Here is a 20,199-nt window from a genome sequence, read left to right on the forward strand (position 1 = left end):
GGAAAGCAGTGTTTCACTTACCGGAGCAGGTGTGTCAGGTGGAAGCCGCAGAGCACCGACGAACAAAGGTAAGGAAACAGCAAGAAGGAGGCAGACCAAAATCATTAGTTTGCAGACCGCGAGTGAGCTCACCAAAGCCATGAAAGACCAGCAAGTCCACCCAGAAGCAGCGCAGACACTGGGGCATATCAGCGAGCATGCCGAGTGTGCAGATATTTGGGAATTACTCAAATGAGAATGAGCTAAGCTAAACAATGGACATACTGAACAAAGGGAACTAAATTCTCAAGCAACCCCTCTTCTAATGTGTAAATGTACGCAGTGCAAATGCTTACAAAGTAGTGTGAGAATAACATGTCAAAGGGATATGTTATCCAATGTCATATATAAGAAACTATGGGAGCACGTGAAGACCCCAGTTGAATCAGAAGTACTGGAAGGAGAGTATACCAGGCAATGTCAAGTGTGTGAAACCAGAAATCCTGGCAGGAGAGTATACCAGGCAATATCAAGTGTGTGAAACCAGCAGTCCTGGCAGGACAGAATACCAGGCAATATCAAGTTTGTGAAACAGAAGCCCTGGCAGAAGAGTTTACTATGCAATTTCAAGTGTGTGAACGAGAAGCCTTGGCAGGAGAGTATACCAGCCAATTTCAAGTCTGTTAAACAGAAGCCCTAGCAGGAGAGTATACCAGGCAATTTCAAGTGTGTGAAACAGAAATCCTGGCAGGAGAGTATACTAGGCAATTGAGAAGGAGTGTGCTAATCAAGGAAGAAGACCCCACATCACCTGAGAGAGAAATACCAGGTGTCCTGAAAGGAAACTAAAATTGTAATGCCAGACAGTTTTTGTGTACAAGTATGGTAGTTGGCCAGGAGAGGCCAAAGAACTATTGTGTATGAAACCTGAAGGAGCAAAGAAGAGTGCAGGGGAAGGGAACTACCCTCTCCAACCAAGAATATTCTTTCCTGAGGAACTTTTATTTGAATAATGTTTCCTTTATGAACACTAGTTTATCAACCTTCCAAGGATAAAGACATTTCCCTTTTCACCGTATAGTTTAGTTTATAGTGTGAGGGTTAGAATAGAAATGTGGACACAGGACAGTTGTGTGCTTGAATGCTGACACTGACAGATCCTTAGTTTTTATTTGGTATGGAGATTTCACTTAGAGCAGGGTCAGAGAGGCCTTTTCCCAACCCCTATTATTTTCAATGAAAGTCTTATGTTTGACTTTGATCAGGTCCTCATAGGAGGCGTATCTACTCAATTTTAACAGAAATTCCATGATGAACTGAAATTCTTGTAAACGTTGTCAAGTGACAATTAAATCAAGTAAATACAAATAAATAAAAAAATAAAAGTATTTAACCAGAAACATGGCAACCATGTCTCTGACTTTCATTCCTGACTCCTCACAGTAGTTTCTGGAAAGTTCTGTCATGTGCTAGAACAAAAGGTGATTTCCTGTGCTTCCTTTGTTTATATTTGCCCCTTTGCACAGAAGTCTTGCAGAAAATGTTCACATGATTTATCTTTCAAATAAGTTCTCAGGTGAACTTCATCACATGAGTCCTCATGTTCAACTGATTGCGCCTGTTTCCCTGAGATTGTTGTCACGGCTTGCCAAGTGGCTCCTCCTTTAAGATGGCACGTTTCTAATTTGACGCCCCGATTGAGTCTGTAAACATTCCAAAGGTGTTAGTTAACAGTTCCATAGTCATCTATCAAGGCTTCTTCTTGCACCCTGTTTCGTTCTTTGGAAAAAAGTCTGGCCACAAAAGCAGAAGTTCTTTGTATTTATAGGGGTGGACGCAGGCAAGTTGGTAGAACTTGCAGCGGTCATAGTCCACCCTGTATCCATGGAAAACAGCGTGGGGGGGTTTGGTGATCGTAATTCCCACCTCACGCAAACAAAGTCCTACAAATGTGTCCTCCATGGGAAAGGGTGGGAGGAGTTGAGCCACATTGTAAACCTTCATGGCCACGTCGGCAGAAAATAAATAGCTTGGCCCAGCGCAGTATGGCGGGTACTTCTTATCAGGGTAGATTTCTTCCGGGATGTACCACTTCCAGTAACCCTTATTTCTTATTGGTCCTGTGTTAGCAAGAATGCGGCCTGTAAAGTAATCCTTTCTGGCGGGCTCCTTGGGCTTCAGAATGTCATGGACCAAGAAGTCTATGTTCAGGAAGACGTCTGTGTCGATCTTCAGGACGTAGCTGGCATTCGGGCAGAATTTGTACACCCATTCCATGCCCATCATGGTTTTGATAGTGAGATTGTGGTAGGAATCCACAAAGTTCTGCTGGACGATGTCCTGGTGAGCCAGGCTCTCCTCCTTAAGCACTGCTTGCAGTGGAGCTTTGAAAAGTGGGTCCATCCCAATGAGGAAGAGACGCTTTATGACAACCCCTGGAAGTGCGCTCTCGTTGCCCCACGTCTTCCTGATGGCGCGTCTTACCTCAATGTCTCGCGCCTTTGAGATGACCAACAAGATCAAAAAGGGCGCTTCTTCCCGGCACTTGTCTGCCTGGTTGAATATGAATGTGTAATTGTAGGGATAGATGGGGCGTAGAGGGTGGCGGGTGGTGGCCGGCTGCACCGTGGTGTTCAGTAACGAGTGCACTGCTCTGCTCTCGTTATAGGGCTCAGTGTTATTCTTTTGCCAGATGCTCCTTCTCACATCAGACTGCTTGAGGTTGAGGACCATGAGGATGGAGGTGGCGGAGGCGATGCACATGATACAGAGGAATCCTCGTAGTTTGTTTGAGGGTGATCCCATGCTTTCCAGCTGGCTTGGTAAAACAACGACGAAGGAGCTGCTGGGTCTGTAAAACAGAAATCACAGAGCATGTTAGAATGTACACATGTGTTGCTCAGATACAAAGTTCAGGCGATGATGCGCTTGGTGCCGTTATATCAGTGCTGATTATCACAATTGCAACACCCATAGAAGAACACGTGCCAAGGATGGCAAACCTATGCCAGAATCAGTAGCGGTGGCAGCTCTTGGGGTCGGAGGGACGGATAATAGGGTGCCAGCAGGAAGATGGGGGCGCACTGGGCACCATGGGGAAGCGGGGGGGTGGCTGTATGGTTCCGGTGTGGATTGGAACTATCTTCGAAGCCTTGTTGGGAGGTTCTACAAGAGCCACGTAGTGCAAGTGCTCGCGTGCACTCTGCAGCATGCATGCCACACTCATTCAAGTGTTATATTGGTAGCACTCCAAGTGCAGGGGTAGGCAACCTGCAGCGCTCCAGATCTGTTGGCCAACAACTTTGATTACCTCAATCCAGTATAGTCAATGGTAAGGAGCCTAAGAATCATAGCAAACAGCACCGGTCAAAGCACAGGGTGCATGCCCCTGTCCTAGTGCCACCGCATGGCATCCTGTGGCACAGGGAGGTGGCACTGCACTCAAATGACGCATGTGCTGGTGCAGGCACTTTGAGCACATTATCCCAAAAGCTGGAAGGCAGCTCCCTTGCGGGTATGTGAGAAGGCCAAGCTGTGCCAGTTAAGGAGCTTGAGTTAAGCTCTGTAAACACACAGCAGGAAGCGAAGGGCATCCAAACCTCAAAGACCGGTGCCATTGTGCCAGTGTTGGCGTGTCAGAGTCTACTGCAAAGCCAACAGTGGCATTGGCAGCAACGGAAACCTAGCTGCTGTGCCAAAGGAGCCTTGTCCGAGGTTTGCTTTCCACCTGCCACCTTTCTTGGCTTCGCTGATAGATTAGTGAAGTAAACAAGTAACAAGGAAATAAGCCATGCTTGGAATGGTGAAGAGCAGCCAGGAGGGCACCGTCCTCGCTTTAGTGCTTTCCACTCGCACACCCACACTGTGCACTGTTGACTTGCTGAGGTGTGCTTGCCAACTTTCTAGGTTTCTACCAGAAAGTTACACCGCCTCTCAAAATGACCAGGCCAAGGAACTTCACATTCTCACTCCACAAACACCTGATCCTCAGGCTCCCCTCCCTTTCCCCGCAAAAGGATAAACATATGTACAGGAACACACTGGTAACCAGTATATAGGTCGATGTGCACTATGTTGTGCTGCAGCGATGGAGTGGAGTCGTAAAGGAAAGGTGGGGGCATGGGAAAGTGGGGGGGAATGGTGGGGATAGGGGAGTGTCTGTGCTATATAATGGGATGTGTGGTGTGGGAGGACCCCACCTGAAAATGAGGCCGGGAAAGGGGGAGGTGAAAGAGAAACCTTTATGGGGGTCTACCTTTAAGGGTTGGCCTTCTGGAACATTTCTCTTTTAAGAGGGACATTTAGACTTAGGGCCTCAGTACACAGATGGCGGTAAGGATTTACCGGTACCAGTAAAATACCGGTACCGGTAAATCCTTACCGCCTTACTACGAGGTCCCTTTGCGGGTTGGGGGATTTAACGCCTGCTTTTTGCAGGCATTAAAAACCAACCCGCAAAGGGACCCAGGGAGCTAATTACGGTACCGCAATTTGCGGTACCATAATTAGCGCCTTCCCCATTCCCATTGAGCCCTATGGGGCAAAAATGGGAATGGGGAAGGGCAATGGTGGAAGGGGGAATTACCGCCCCGCCAACCTTGGAATGGGGCGGTAATTCCCCTTTCCGCCAAGGCGGTGCTGGTATTTTACCGGCATGAACCATGGCGCTTATTGCGCCATGGTTCTCCGCCATCCGTGTAATGAGGCCCTTAGATTCAATTAGATTTGATGCGCTATCCAGAACACCCCTGCAGCACGCAGAACCCTCCACTCCCAGGTCAATCGGTCCATATGCTTCAAGACCAGTTATCCAGTTACCAGTTGAGTTGGTGAGCGGGTGCAAGTGGATATCGGTCACGTGTACTAAGCCCCACTTACCTGTCAATCACTGCTAATCTGTTGGGGCCTTCTTGCGTTGCCACCCTTTTTCCCTATTTAAGCATCCCTCCAGCCTCTTTTCCTTTGCAGTTGGTGAGTGGTGCACGTGGATCTCGGTCATGTGTACTAAGCCCCACCTACTTGTCAATCACAGCTAATCTGTTGGGGCCTTCTTGCGTTGCCACCCTTTTTCCCTATTTAAGCATCCCTCCAGCCTCTTTTCCTTTGCAGTTGGTGAGTGGTGCACGTGGATCTCGGTCACGTGTACTAAGCCCCACCTACCTGTCAATCACTGCTAATCTGTTGGGGCCTTCTTGCGTTGCCACCCTTTTTCCATATTTAAGCATCCCTCCAACCTGTTTTCCTTTGCAGTTGGTGAGTGGTGCACGTGGATCTCGGTCACGTGTACTAAGCCCCACCTACCTGTCAATCACTGCTAATCTGTTGGGGCCTTCTTGCTTTGCCACCCTTTTTCCCTACTTAAGCATCCCTCCAGCCTCTTTTCCTTTGCAGTTGGTGAGTGGTGCACGTGGATCTCGGTCACGTGTACTAAGCCCCACCTACCTGTCAATCACTGCTAATCTGTTGGGGCCTTCTTGCTTTGCCACCCTTTTTCCCTACTTAAGCATCCCTCCAGCCTCTTTTCCTTTGCAGTTGGTGAGTGGTGCACGTGGATCTCGGTCACGTGTAATAAGCCCCACCTACCTGTCAATCACTGCTAATCTGTTGGGGCCTTCTTGCTTTGCCACCCTTTTTCCCTACTTAAGCATCCCTCCAGCCTCTTTTCCTTTGCAGTTGGTGAGTGGTGCACGTGGATCTCGGTCACGTGTAATAAGCCCCACCTACCTGTCAATCACTGCTAATCTGTTGGGGCCTTCTTGCTTTGCCACCCTTTTTCCCTACTTAAGCATCCCTCCAGCCTCTTTTCCTTTGCAGTTGGTGAGTGGTGCACGTGGATCTCGGTCACGTGTAATAAGCCCCACCTACCTGTCAATCACTGCTAATCTGTTGGGGCCTTCTTGCTTTGCCACCCTTTTTCCCTACTTAAGCATCCCTCCAGCCTCTTTTCCTTTGCAGTTGGTGAACAGATGCAACTGGATCTATTAGTAAATAGATGGGGAATACTGGGTTGGGGTATCTAGTGTGCGAGACAGCTGCACAACTATGCGGAAGCTGAGATTAGCCCCTGAATTTTGACATAATGAACACATGGTATGTCATTATAATACCCTGATTTACCATTACTTCTCTTCGGAACGCGTCAGTTTTACAAGAATAGAATATCCATATATGTCCTAGACTAAGCTCATCACCTATTTCTGACTTGCAGATGCTGGCAACACTTTGTTAGCAGAACCATCTCTGGAGGATAACTCAGCGGCAACGTGCTCGCCTCGGAAGCAAGACAACACAGAGCAACACAGGTTCGATCCTCGGGTCGGCGCTTAGAAACCTCTGGGTATTAATTGCGTTATAAATAACCTATTATATCATATCATCCCAAAGAACGGATATCACCGCCTTTATTACTGAGACTGAATGATTACTTGGTAAGACATATCCAACACCCTGATTTGAACAATAATATTGCAGAATAGTCTGACGACATGCAACAATTAACCTTTTGCAACATTATATTTCTTTAGAACCACCAATAGAAACTGTGCTATTTACATCACCGCAGCAAAGATTGATCTTTAATATACAGCTGTGGTAAGTAACTCTGTTACAGTTTAAAATATCACAGCATGCCACTCACTAATGGGGTGACCACTAATTACGGCTCAAGAATCTATTAGCACTGCACACCTATTCAATTCCTTAACAAGCATGCCGTTTTCATCCCGCAAGCAAAATATATCACCAAGAACACGCATCCGGTTTTACTGAACATTCAGATTTAAATATGTGATGCAATGTTGGGACTATTTGTCAGATAAATTTATGAAATCCACTTCTCTTACAATAATCTGTGTATTTCAATAGTTATGGGAGTTTGCACAATATTGATGCACCCTTGAAACATATCACTACCCTATGCAACACATTCTGTTCCTATATACTTTATTATTTTTGCTTTTGACAATTTTCTGTTTTTTTGAAAATATAAATGTTATTTTGTCGTCCTTCCTCAAATTCTTCGGACAAATTTAGAATCAACAGTTCAGGACAATGGTAATGTTGACCAAATATTTATTGCATATTGTTAATGGAATCAAATTTGAATGTGCATTGTATATTATCAATTTTCTATTATTTTTACTTTGTATATTGATCTACTGTACATAGCCACGCCTTGAAAATGACCAAAGGTCGAAACACGTCTCGGCAAAGGCAAACGAGAATATTCAAATAGAAGATATTCGGACATTGAATTAAAAATTGAATTTGTATTTACACCATCTATCTACTAGTTGTTATATAGATTCTAGATAAGCGCATACAGTAGGAAGCTGTTCTTTTATGCAACTAGATCTAGGATACATGACCTAAGCCCCACACACCTTCATATCCCTGCCCATTCCTTTCTCTTCTTAGATCAATAGCATCTCTCGAAGTGAAGGGCAGATGAAGAAAAGTGCAATATCTGTTCGGGCCGGTAGGACCCAGGACCAGAACCCAAACCCCTGTTCCTCTCGCCATGACTTTTCAACCAATACCTAGCAACTCTTGCCCGCTGTATTGCCATTTTCAGCTCAAAATTCGAGTGCTATACGAATGACACTCAACTCATTTTCAGGCTGCCCTCTGCCACCTCCTCTCCCTCTCTCATCTCTGATTGCCTAACTGCCATTCAAGATTGGTGTGCCGCCAACTATCTTTAACTGAATGCCAGCAAGACGGAGATCCTCCTCATCGGCACACCTTCACCATCCTTTCAACTCACTCTATAGCCAGCCTCCCTTGGCCCTCCTCCTATCCCCACCTGCGAGGCCAATAACCTTGGTGTCACCTTTGATTCCACACTGTCCTTCTCCACCCACATCTCTGAGGTCTCTAAAAAGTCAAACTTCCTACTGCACCTCCTCGCAGGTACTCTGCCTTTCCTCTCCTTCCCCCAGAAGCTCATGGTCTCCCAAGCTATGGTTCTCTCTAGGTTGGACTATTGCAACAGCCTCTTTCTTAATCTACCTACCTCTACTCTCCGCCCTTTGTAACTTATCCAGAACAGGACTGCAAGGATTGTCCTTGGTCTCAAGCCCTGGGATCGTATCTCTCCAGCTCTGAAATCTCTCCATTGGCTCCCAGTGGATGCAAGGATTAAATTCAAAACCCTCTGCATTGTCCACAAGACTTTCTGGGGCCTGGGTCCAACATACATTCAGCTATCCCTCCGCAAATACCTCCCATCTCGCGCTCTTCGCTCCTCTACCTCTCACTCCCTCCGGGTCAGTCATTTCTCAAATAAACGAGCTGGGGGTAGATCTCTGTCTTCGGCTAGGGGCTTCCTCTGGAACAGCCTCCCTGCCACTCTAAACCTTGAGGAGAACCATCTCTGTTTCCGGAAGCACCTCAAGACTTTCCTCTTTGCTTCTGCCTTCGCCCCCCCTCTCCTCTGATGATTCTACTCTTCCACAGCACCATGCACCTGGCCACCTTCTTTCCTCTGGGCTCAGGTACCTGCTCCTCTTGCCACCCGCACGCACTGCCTCTGGGCCTCCCCTTGCACTGGGGTATGTGTCTGTACCCATACAGCCCCCACCCCCTTTTTTGTTCTTCCTGCACTTATTAGACCTACCCAGCCTGCTGCCTTAAACCCAGCACTTGCCACTTGATGGCTGCACTCCCTCTGTTGCCTTTTTATTTATTCATTTATTATTATTTATGTTTTTTTTTCCTCCTTGCTCCGCACTTTCCACTTCTCCCCCCTTCCATGCACTTCTCCCTCTCCCCCACTACCATGCACTTGCGCGTTCTCAATGTCACTGGGCCTAGTAAGATCGTTGTTTTTGTTTCTCCTCTGTTCCCCTTGCCTTGCCTTGTCGCGTTCTGAAACACTTGTGTATGAGCGCAATAGAAATAAAATATCAATATCAATATCAACATCAGGTAGGCTCCCGGAATATGTGTTTCACTCCTCCCTCCCAACAGCCCATTCCTACCATCACCACTCATCGCCAACCATGCCGCCCACCAGCAACATCATGGATCTTGCATCGCAGCAAACCCATCCATGTCAACATGCACCGCATCACCTCTCCATCATCCACCATTACATGAAAATTGATGCTCGCAAATGTCCCCTCAGCAATTAACCATGCAACTGACATCGCCAGCCTCATCACCATCCATGACTTGGATGCCATCTTCATTACTGAGACCTTGATGACATCCACCTCCCCCCACATCCTAGATGTCCTCACCCCCAACGTCTACGGAATTCTACAATAAAACCATCCAAACAAGATCAGTAGAGGCCTCGTCATCAATCACAAGGCATTATTGACATGCGCCCAACTGGACATCGCCACCATTGGCTCTTTCAAAAACCTATCCTGCCACTTCCCACTTTCCCCAATGCACACAGTCACTTTTTACCTCATCTACAGATCACCCAAACCCAACACCTCGTTCATCAAACACTTCACAGACACAGTTACCACCATGTCTCTATGCAGGCCAACATCTTCCTCAGCGACTTCAACATCCCTGGCAACCCAGCAACCAAGTCAATGAAGGAGGTTCACGAATGCCTACTTGACACACTGAACCTCACAAATCACATGAAAGAAACAACTCACAGGAAAGGTAACATCCTCGACATATCCACACTGCCCACCCTCCTTCACAGCTCTCCTATTCCACTCGACTGGTCGGACCATCTGGCCATACCCTTTGAAATCCGCCACACCACACCTCTCAACCAAACCAAGCAAGCAAGCCTTCAGCTCCTTCAAGAACTTCCCAGTGGAGGCTCTCACAGAAGACCTCACCAAACTCCACCTCACATGGGCAGATGTACCTCTGATGAACTAGGACTGCACCACGCTTCTCCAAGAACTCATCACCACCCACACAACATCAACCCCCATGCCCAAGTGAAACAGTGCCCTCTCAAGCCTAAACTTTCAGCACCCTGGTACACTCAAGAACTCAACCTCACCAAATGAACCATCAAAAAACAAGAAAAGAATTGTTGAAAATCCTGCCACGTATCCAACCTCGCCCTGCTCACGGAACTCTTTGCTACATGCAGGCATTAATAAACAGTGCCAAGGCCAACTACTACCAAACCTCCATTGCCAAGGCCAACAATGACAGCTGAGTCTCTTGAACGCCATCAAGCACTACATCAACCTTCTGCCTGACCCACCCGTAGCACACTTAGCACACTCCATCAAAGAATTCACAGCCATCAACTCATTCTTTGTCAACACTCAGCATCTCCAGAAGCCGCGGTCCACCAGAAGTAAGGAAATGTCCAGACTTGAATTACATTACAACAGTGCTGGAAGGAAAGACCCAGAAGACAGGCCTTCTCTGTCTATGCTCAAAGACTCTGGAATCTCCTCCCCATCAACATCAGACTTGCCCCTATCACTTCCACAGGCCAGTAAAGAGCGGAAGGCCTTCCTCTTCAAGGAATGACTCATCCTTAACAGCTAGACACACCCTGGACTCCCCATCCTACCTGAGACTCAGTCATCTGCACCCCACTGTCTCTCCCCTCGTTGCTTGTAGAGCCTTTATTGTTAATAGTCCACCCTGACCTCCCCTCCTAGCTCCTGGCTTTCTCTACTTCCCTCACTGTGTTCTTCCCCTCAAAGTGCGATGTTGCTTCCCGAAGCCAAGTCCACGCTCAATAAATACCCTAATAATATTAATAATAATAATAATAATAATATGATTTGGGTGGTATTAGTGCTGATACTGCCAACCTGTTTTTCTATTACCAATGGTGGTTGAGCTGAATTACCACATGATTCCGAGCAATGGTTGGGAGGATAGCTCAGGGGCAGCACGCTCACCATGGAAACAGGACGATACAATGCAACATGGGTTTCATCCCCGGTCAGGCGATTGGAAGCTGGTGGAGTTCGACATGAAACATTATATAACCAATAATATTGATAATTCTCCATTCTGAAGTCCCATTGGACTTTGTTGGAGCTTGATGGTATTACCTCAAACGCCACAATTTCTTCCATTTTATTAAACCTTCACTTCGTTTTCATACCTCTGGGCTCTCCAGCCCATTATCAGGCTCAGTGAAAAAAATGTTTGTTTTTGCAAATACCACATGTTGTCCTTCGCACCCTTCTGGTAATGGATCAGTTAGTAAAGCATGCTCAAAGGAACTTATAAAAAAAAGAACATCGCACAATAGTCGCTGATTTGCGAAGCGCGTTCTCCGACTCATAGCCCGATGAAGATAAGAAGGAAGTCGTGACTATACACGAGGTTCACCTAATATCATGAATCAGGAAGAAGGCCGGCTTACATGGCCTGAAGCCCTTCAATCGAAAGAAGAGCAACCACAACCCTTAGGTGGGAGACAAGGGACAAAAGAACCAAGTGCATCTGTGGTTGTACGGTTCAATTTGGATCCAATACACAAACATAGTCACTCCCATCATTACCCTGTCAATATCCCCAAGGGGCATCTGTGCCGGCGGCAGCGGGGTTATAGATTTCTTGCAGGAACAGTCATAGTTTCCTGACTAAGATATCCCACACACACTTCCTATTTTTCTTTTTTTTGTGTAATACCCAACTAGAGGATTCCTGATCTCACTTGTTTCCCTGGAAGCCGCCACATGAATACGATTTAGAGAATTTTCCTTGATTATTTAATTAGATATTTGGGATGGGATTACCATATCACACCATATCAGACCTATGATCCTGGACTTCCCTGATATAGTTGGGCCAGTCTGTATTGATTGGAGTCTCACTGTCCTTCTAGTTTACGACATGTTTCTGAGTAAGGAGCGCTTTCCTTTGGTCTGGAGTAAGAGCAATTCCAAAAGGGGCTTAAAATATCTCACTCCCAGTTCCAAGTGGGGGGAATGAACGGTCATAGAGGGCGGCCGTCCTAGGGCTCATCTGAAAGAAGGGTTTCTAGGAACCTTTTAGCGCTTGCTGTCAGCATAACCCCAGGCGACATCACCATGCTACCAATTTCGAATGGTATATTTTTAACATACTCTCAGCCAGAGAGTCGCTAATTCTGTTTCCAAATCTCGTGATTGCTCCATTCTCCTGGCGTTTTAATATGGACCCCTGTGAAGGCAACATGAAGTAGACACAGACAACTGATTAAAGTTTGGGCTATAAACTGTTATCAACTCAAAAGGCTGGTTGGAAAAAGGCCTAACTTGCCCTATGCTAAAGTGGGATTTCCCTACCTAAATAAAACTAAGGATAGTCTAAGTCAGGAAGTCCAAAGTGTGGTGGCTAACATAAGGCCCCTTCCCAAGTTTGCAGGAAAAAAGGAGATCCGATGCAGACTGGTGGTAAATCAAGCTTCTTGTATTATATAGCAAACACACAGCATACAGAGTGATTAGCAGGCAACAGAGCAGGACAAGTGTCCAGGCAGTCGGCACACAGAGCTCTTTTGGGGACCACCCCTAGAGTGCCGGTTATATAGCATATCATAGGCAAACACTAATATGTTACTGTACTTTCACAATGGGGTGTTACTTGGCACGACATTGCAGACATTTGTCAAGAACTGTTGACATTTCACTTGTGCCCTTGTGACGCAGCCCTCCGGGAACATCCTGTTGTATTATGAATTTACGGCATTCACAGAAACCACTTCTGTTATCTCCCATATATGGGGCTAATGCTTAACTTGTATAGAATAAGCAGAAGGGAAGGTCTGATGTGTCCTCTGTCCTAGGAGGGGTTTGGGACTGTCCGGGGTGCTGCGTGCAGAGGGAGGTGACACGGAGGGTCTGGGGCCTAACTGTATGAGAGAGCCTAGTGTAACATACCACAGCATTGCATACCATAGCATAGCAGGGCATAGCATAGCAGGAGGACATACCATAGCATTGCATACCATAGCATAGCATTTCACAACATAGGATAGCATAACCTAGCATAGCATTGCATAACATAGCATAGCAATCCAGCATAACATAGCATAGCAATCCTGCATTCCATAGCATAGCAATCCTGCCACATCAAAAGCAAATGTCTGTCTGTGTCCAAAACCTATACGTGCCCTCACATATAACTGTATACAATGTGTAGGGATGTCAGCCTCAAAATGAGTAGTGTTCAAATAAACGTTCAGAGCTTCTTCCAACTCTTGATTTTCTCTTCCCCAAGTTCAAAATAGTTCACAACGCACAGGGGTTCCCTTCCCCAGGATTTCAAGTCTTTCATCTTTCCAAAACAACACAATTCCTTGGGACACTTCCCAGCTCTTCCGATTTGGTTACCTTTCGCCAATTTCATATAGTTCAGTTTCTTAATTTCAGATCACACAAGGTGTCCTTATTATTCAAACACAAGCTTCTTTGTGGAGCTTTCATTGGCTTTTCCATAAAGGGGGGGCACTCGGTGTAGACGCAGTTGTCAGATCACACAATTCAGCCATTGCAGGCCATGCAACCGACACACCTTACTTGCTTCTTCTTCACAGGCACGTTGCCACTGCTTCAGCCTTAAAGTGGTGCTTGATTCACCCTCGTATCACATCCTCATGCTGCTCTATCGTTGCTTGTTTTGCCACCATTCACTTGTTGCATTTTCACATACTCTCCTGGCTCTTGCCAATGCTTGTTCTCAAGTGACACAGTTCCTCATACTCTCCTGGCTCTTGCCAATGCTTGTTCTCAAGTGACACAGTTCCTTATACTCTCCTGGCTCTTGCCAATGCTTGTTCTCAAGTGACACAGTTCCTTATACTCTCCTGGCTCTTGCAAATGCTTGTTCTCAAGTGACACAGTTCCTCATACTCTCCTGGCTCTTGCCAATGCTTGTTCTCAAGTAACACAGTTCCTTATACTTTTTTTTGTTTTGTCCCTTATACTTTTATGGCTCTTGCCAATGCTTGTTCTCAAGTGACACAGTTCCTTTTTTTTTTTTGTTCCTTATACTTTTATGGCTCTTGCCAATGCTTGTTCGCCAAGGGTTGTTCTCTCAAATTACATGGTTTTCTATATGCAGGAAGTTCCACAAACTTGCTGTCAATCATATTGGCATTCAAAATGTGCTTACATTCATTTTTCCTTCGGGCTGTTATTCAAAATGTACTTGCTTTCATTCAAATCAGCATTCATTAATGGCTTTGCGTGCTCGCCTGCAGTCCCGGTGTCCCCCTTCCTCGGTTGACACCGTTCAGAGCTTACGACGTTGCAGCGAAGCGTCCAGCCGCCACGAGCGCTCTCTCTCCCGTGCAGTGCTTCAGTCCGTATCCTCAGCAGCTCTCTCCGTTGCTTTGCTCACCCCACTGGTGCATCTCTTGCAGCTCGGGCCTCACACTGCAGCTTCGCCTGGTCACGCCAGTTCCCTTTCCGTGGCCACCGACAACAGGCTTTCTTCAGCCTCGCTTCCCACTGCATCCACTCTGCATCTTCCAGGGGGTTCTCGAGCGCTCTGCTTGCCACGCCACCTTACAGGAGAGGTCTGCTCTCTTCCAGCAGTCTGTAGACCTGCTTCCACAGCTGATCCATGTTTGCCGTATGTCCTGCTTTTAAAGCTCTCGCCAGGTTGATTGATCCAAAAAGGACTAGACCCTTCATTGCTGAATCGGGAGTCCTGCATTACTCTTGCTGGCCTCCTCCTCGTCCCAGTAGGTGTTTGGATGTGTGTGTGACAATGAAGAAAGGATGTGTTTCTCTAGTTGGATGTGTCCTGAACTCTGACTGCTGAAGGCTTGCATGCATGTACTGTTCCTACAACCTGTATTCAGGATGTTTTCTCGCTGTGAACTCATTTCAATAATTCAAAAGAACGTTCTAGACTGGCAGCAGCATCGCAGGAAAGCTCACTGAGAAGTGAAACAAATCAAAGCGCGGCTGCTCGGCCACATCCTATCTGTATGGGGTCAAGTCAGCCTGCTGCCTGCTCTGCTGCCAATACAATATATAGATGCAACCAAGAACTGTAACACGCAATCCCCTGTGGCAGAGGAGGTCCTTCTTCTGTGTTCACCTCATAAACCTGGTACACGCTCCCTGGTATGCCGCGCCGTGGAGTTATAGGGTCAAAGGCAGATCTTATGGTAGTTACTGAAACCTGGCTTCAGGAAGCAGCCCTGCACGGGGCCCAGATAGCCACCCCAGATGGACACAGAATCTTGCACTGTGATCGTTTGGGATGAAGAGGGGGAGGCGTGGGGCACTGATCCTTAGAGAAGATTGAGGTTGCTCATGTCCAACTCCCCAATATTGGAACATTGAGAGTCATGGGGGTTAAGTGGGGTCTAAATCCCACGAACACACTTAGTCTGCTCATTCTTCATGGACCCCCAATGTTTTTGAGGAGCAGCTCCTGGTGACTTGAATGTGCAGGGAATGACTCGTCGGATCCGGCTGCCTTTGCACCGGTGAGCCTTTGGACGGTCTTGGTTTTATGCAGCGTGTAACCACAGCCACACACAGTGCCGGCACTATCTTAGACTGGATCGTGACATCTCGCCCATCTTTTCTCACAGCTGTCTCTGGTCCCCCCATTCAATCTTTCAGTTTGATGTACATGGTTCGGATCTTCTTGTCTAATGCGGGCACGTGCGATTCTATCCAGAAACACCCGGACAGTAACAGGCCGGGCCTTAGAATCCTTGGCTGTCCCTCAGCTACCTCTTCTGGAAGATACCCTCCCGCTTGATGATTTCATTGCTCATTATCAATGATGCTTTTGATGCACCTGCGCCTCTAGGCACTATTTGACAAAAGAAAACAATCCACCATCAATGGGTGTCCCCTGAGGTCCTGGCCGCCAGGAAAATGAAGCGTGTGGCTGAACGTTGCTGGAGAAGACATGCTTCCGAGCTCCCCCTGGGGGTGTATACGACTGCAGTTAAAAGTTTCAAGGCAACCATTTTTAAGGGTAAGGAGATTGAATTGAATGAGCGGATTAACGCGGCTAAATCACACGCTAGAGAATTATTCTCCATCTTACATGGGGAGTGAGGAGGGAGAGACGAGGGGGTGTCATGGGAGGGCACAGAGGGTAGGCCTGGGTAGCGCGTGATGGGGAGTAGGGAGGGAGAGACGAGGGGGTGTAAAGGGAGGGCACAAGCAGGTGATGGGGAATAGACGAGGGGGTGTCAAGGGAGGGCACAGAGGGTAGGCTTGGGTAGCGCGTGATGGGGAGTGAGGAGGGAGAGACGAGGGGGTGTCATGGGAGGGCATAGAGGGTAGGCTTGGGTAGCACGTGATGGGGAGTGAGGAGGGAGAGACGAGGGGGTGTCAAGGGAGGGCACAGAGGGTAGGCTTGGGTAGCGCGTGATGGGGAGTGAGGAGGGAGAGACGAGGGGGTGTCATGGGAGGGCACAGAGGGTAGGCTTGGGTAGCGCGTGATGGGGAGTGAGGAGGGAGAGACGAGGGGGTGTCATGGGAGGGCACAGAGGGTAGGCTTGGGTAGCGCGTGATGGGGAGTAGGGAGGGAGAGACGAAGGGTGTCATGGGAGGGCACAGAGGGTAGGCTTGGGTAGCGCGTGATGGGGAGTGAGGAGGGAGAGACGAGGGGGTGTCAAGGGAGGGCACAGAGGGTAGGCTTGGGTAGCGCGTGATGGGGAGTGAGGAGGGAGAGACGAGGGGGTGTCATGGGAGGGCACAGAGGGTAGGCTTGGGTAGCGCGTGATGGGGAGTGAGGAGGGAGAGACGAGGGGGTGTCATGGGAGGGCACAGAGGGTAGGCTTGGGTAGCGCGTGATGGGGAGTGGGGAGGGAGAGACGAGGGGGTTTCAAGGGAGGGCACAAGCAGGTGATGGGGAATAGACGAGGGGGTGTCAAGGGAGGGCACAGAGGGTACGCTTGGGTAGTGTGTGATGGGGAGTATGGAGGGAGAGACGAGGTGGTGTCAAGGGAGGGCACAGAGGGTATGCTTGGGTAGCGCGTGATGGGGAGTAGGGAGGGAGAGACGAGGGGGTGTCATGGGAGGGCACAGAGGGTAAGCTTGGGTAGCGCGTGATGGGGAGTAGGGAGGGAGAGACGAGGGGGTGTCAAGGGAGGGCACAGAGGGTAGGCTTGGGTAGCGCGTGATGGGGAGTAGGGAGGGAGAGACGAGGGGGTGTCATGGGAGGGCACAGAGGGTAAGCTTGGGTAGCGCGTGATGGGGAGTGAGGAGGGAGAGACGAGGGGGTGTCAAGGGAGGGCACAGAGGGTAGGCTTGGGTAGCGCGTGATGGGGAGTAGGGAGGGAGAGACGAGGGGGTGTCATGGGAGGGCACAGAGGGTAAGCTTGGGTAGTGTGTGATGGGGAGTGAGGAGGGAGAGACGAGGGGGTGTCAAGGGAGGGCACAGAGGGTAGGCTTGGGTAGCGCGTGATGGGGAGTAGGGAGGGAGAGACGAGGGGGTGTCATGGGAGGGCACAGAGGATAAGCTTGGGTAGTGTGTGGTGGGGAGTACCGAGGGAGAGACGAGGGGGTGTCAAGGGAGGGCACAGAGGGTAGGCTTGGGTAGCGCGTGATGGGGAGTAGGGAGGGAGAGACGAGGGGGTGTCAAGGGAGGGCACAAGCAGGTGATGGGGAATAGACGAGGGGGTGTCAAGGGAGGGCACAGAGGGTAACCTTGGGGAGTGTGTGATGGTAGGGAGGGAGAGGCGAGGGGGTGTCAAGGGAGGGCATAGAGGGTAACCTTGGGTAGTGTGTGATGGGGAGTAGGGAGGGAGAGAAGAGGGGGTGTCAAGGGAGGGCACAGAGGGTATGCTTGGGGAGTGTGTGATGGGGAGTAGGGAGGGAGAGAAGAGGGGGTGTCATGGGAGGGCACAGAGGGTAGGCTTGGGGAGTGTGTGATGGGGAGTACCGAGGGAGAGACGAGGGGGTGTCAAGGGAGGGCACAGAGGGTATGCTTGGGTAGTGTGTGGTGGGGAGTGAGGAGGGAGAGACGAGGGGGTGTCATGGGAGGGCACAGAGGGTAGGCTTGGGGAGTGTGTGATGGGGAGTACCGAGGGAGAGACGAGGGGGTGTCAAGGGAGGGCACAGAGGGTAAGCTTGGGTAGCGCGTGATGGGGAGTAGGGAGGGAGAGACGAGGGGGTGTCAAGGGAGGGCACAAGCAGGTGATGGGGAATAGACGAGGGGGTGTCAAGGGAGGGCACAGAGGGTACGCTTGGGTAGCGCGTGATGGGGAGTAGGGAGGGAGAGACGAGGGGGTGTCAAGGGAGGGCACAAGCAGGTGATGGGGAATAGACGAGGGGGTGTCAAGGGAGGGCACAGAGGGTAAGCTTGGGTAGTGTGTGGTGGGGAGTGAGGAGGGAGAGACGAGGGGGTGTCATGGGAGGGCACAGAGGGTAGGCTAGGGTAGCGCGTGATTGGGAGTGAGGAGGGAGAGACGAGGGGGTGTCATGGGAGGGCACAGAGGGTAAGCTTGGGTAGCGCGTGATGGGGAGTAGGGAGGGAGAGATGAGGGGGTGTCAAGGGAGGGCACAGAGGGTAAGCTTGGGTAGTGTGTGATGGGGAGTGAGGAGGGAGAGCCGAGGGGGTGTCATGGGAGGGCACAGAGGGTAAGCTTGGGTAGCAGGTGATGGGGAGTGAGGAGGGAGAGACGAGGGGGTGTCATGGGAGGGCACAGAGGGTAGGCTTGGGTAGCGCGTGATGGGGAGTAAGGAGGGAGAGACGAGGGGGTGTCAAGGGAGGGCACAGAGGGTAGGCTTGGGTAGCGCGTGATGGGGAGTGAGGAGGGAGAGACGAGGGGGTGTCAAGGGAGGGCACAGAGGGTAGGCCTGGGTAGCGCGTGATGGGGAGTAGGGAGGGAGAGACGAGGGGGTGTCAAGGGAGGGCACAAGCAGGTGATGGGGAATAGACGAGGGGGTGTCAAGGGAGGGCACAGAGGGTAGGCTTGGGTAGCGCGTGATGGGGAGTGAGGAGGGAGAGACGAGGGGGTGTCATGGGAGGGCACAGAGGGTAGGCTTGGGTAGAGCGTGATGGGGAGTGAGGAGGGAGAGACGAGGGGGTGTCAAGGGAGGGCACAGAGGGTAGGCTTGGGTAGCGCGTGATGGGGAGTGAGGAGGGAGAGACGAGGGGGTGTCATGGGAGGGCACAGAGGGTAGGCTTGGGTAGCGCGTGATGGGGAGTGAGGAGGGAGAGACGAGGGTTGTCATGGGAGGGCACAGAGGGTAGGCTTGGGTAGCGCGTGATGGGGAGTAGGGAGGGAGAGACGAGGGGGTGTCAAGGGAGGGCACAAGCAGGTGATGGGGAATAGACGAGGGGGTGTCAAGGGAGGGCACAGAGGGTACGCTTGGGTAGTGTGTGATGGGGAGTATGGAGGGAGAGACGAGGGGGTGTCAAGGGAGGGCACAGAGGGTATGCTTGGGTAGCGCGTGATGGGGAGTAGGGAGGGAGAGACGAGGGGGTGTCATGGGAGGGCACAGAGGGTAAGCTTGGGTAGCGCGTGATGGGGAGTAGGGAGGGAGAGACGAGGCGGTGTCAAGGGAGGGCACAGAGGGTAGGCTTGGGTAGCGCGTGATGGGGAGTAGGGAGGGAGAGACGAGGGGGTGTCATGGGAGGGCACAGAGGGTAAGCTTGGGTAGCGCGTGATGGGGAGTGAGGAGGGAGAGACGAGGGGGTGTCAAGGGAGGGCACAGAGGGTAGGCTTGGGTAGCGCGTGATGGGGAGTAGGGAGGGAGAGACGAGGGGGTGTCATGGGAGGGCACAGAGGGTAAGCTTGGGTAGTGTGTGATGGGGAGTGAGGAGGGAGAGATGAGGGGGTGTCAAGGGAGGGCACAGAGGGTAGGCTTGGGTAGCGCGTGATGGGGAGTAGGGAGGGAGAGACGAGGGGGTGTCATGGGAGGGCACAGAGGATAAGCTTGGGTAGTGTGTGGTGGGGAGTACCGAGGGAGAGACGAGGGGGTGTCAAGGGAGGGCACAGAGGGTAGGCTTGGGTAGCGCGTGATGGGGAGTAGGGAGGGAGAGACGAGGGGGTGTCAAGGGAGGGCACAAGCAGGTGATGGGGAATAGACGAGGGGGTGTCAAGGGAGGGCACAGAGGGTAACCTTGGGGAGTGTGTGATGGTAGGGAGGGAGAGACGAGGGGGTGTCAAGGGAGGGCATAGAGGGTAACCTTGGGTAGTGTGTGATGGGGAGTAGGGAGGGAGAGAAGAGGGGGTGTCAAGGGAGGGCACAGAGGGTATGCTTGGGGAGTGTGTGATGGGGAGTAGGGAGGGAGAGAAGAGGGGGTGTCATGGGAGGGCACAGAGGGTAGGCTTGGGGAGTGTGTGATGGG

General features: G+C 50.2%; 1 protein-coding gene across 1 annotated transcript in view; it reads right to left on the reverse strand.

Annotated features, from left to right (window-relative positions):
* Positions 1-1,579: 1,579 nt before the first annotated feature.
* LOC138447846 (beta-1,3-galactosyltransferase 1-like) overlaps positions 1,580-20,199 on the reverse strand; it is a 183,826-nt gene continuing 165,206 nt past the window's right edge. Inside the window, exon 2 of the mRNA XM_069604272.1 lies at positions 1,580-2,830. Within this exon, the coding sequence (XP_069460373.1) occupies positions 1,729-2,784 (1,056 nt within the window). The 5' untranslated portion in view covers positions 2,785-2,830 and the 3' untranslated portion in view covers positions 1,580-1,728. The remainder of the gene's footprint in view (positions 2,831-20,199) is intronic.

Source organism: Ambystoma mexicanum, chromosome 3q, assembly GCF_040938575.1.
Source record: "Ambystoma mexicanum isolate Mex_15411 chromosome 3q, UKY_AmexF1_1, whole genome shotgun sequence".
NCBI classification, from domain to species: Eukaryota; Metazoa; Chordata; class Amphibia; order Caudata; family Ambystomatidae; genus Ambystoma; species Ambystoma mexicanum.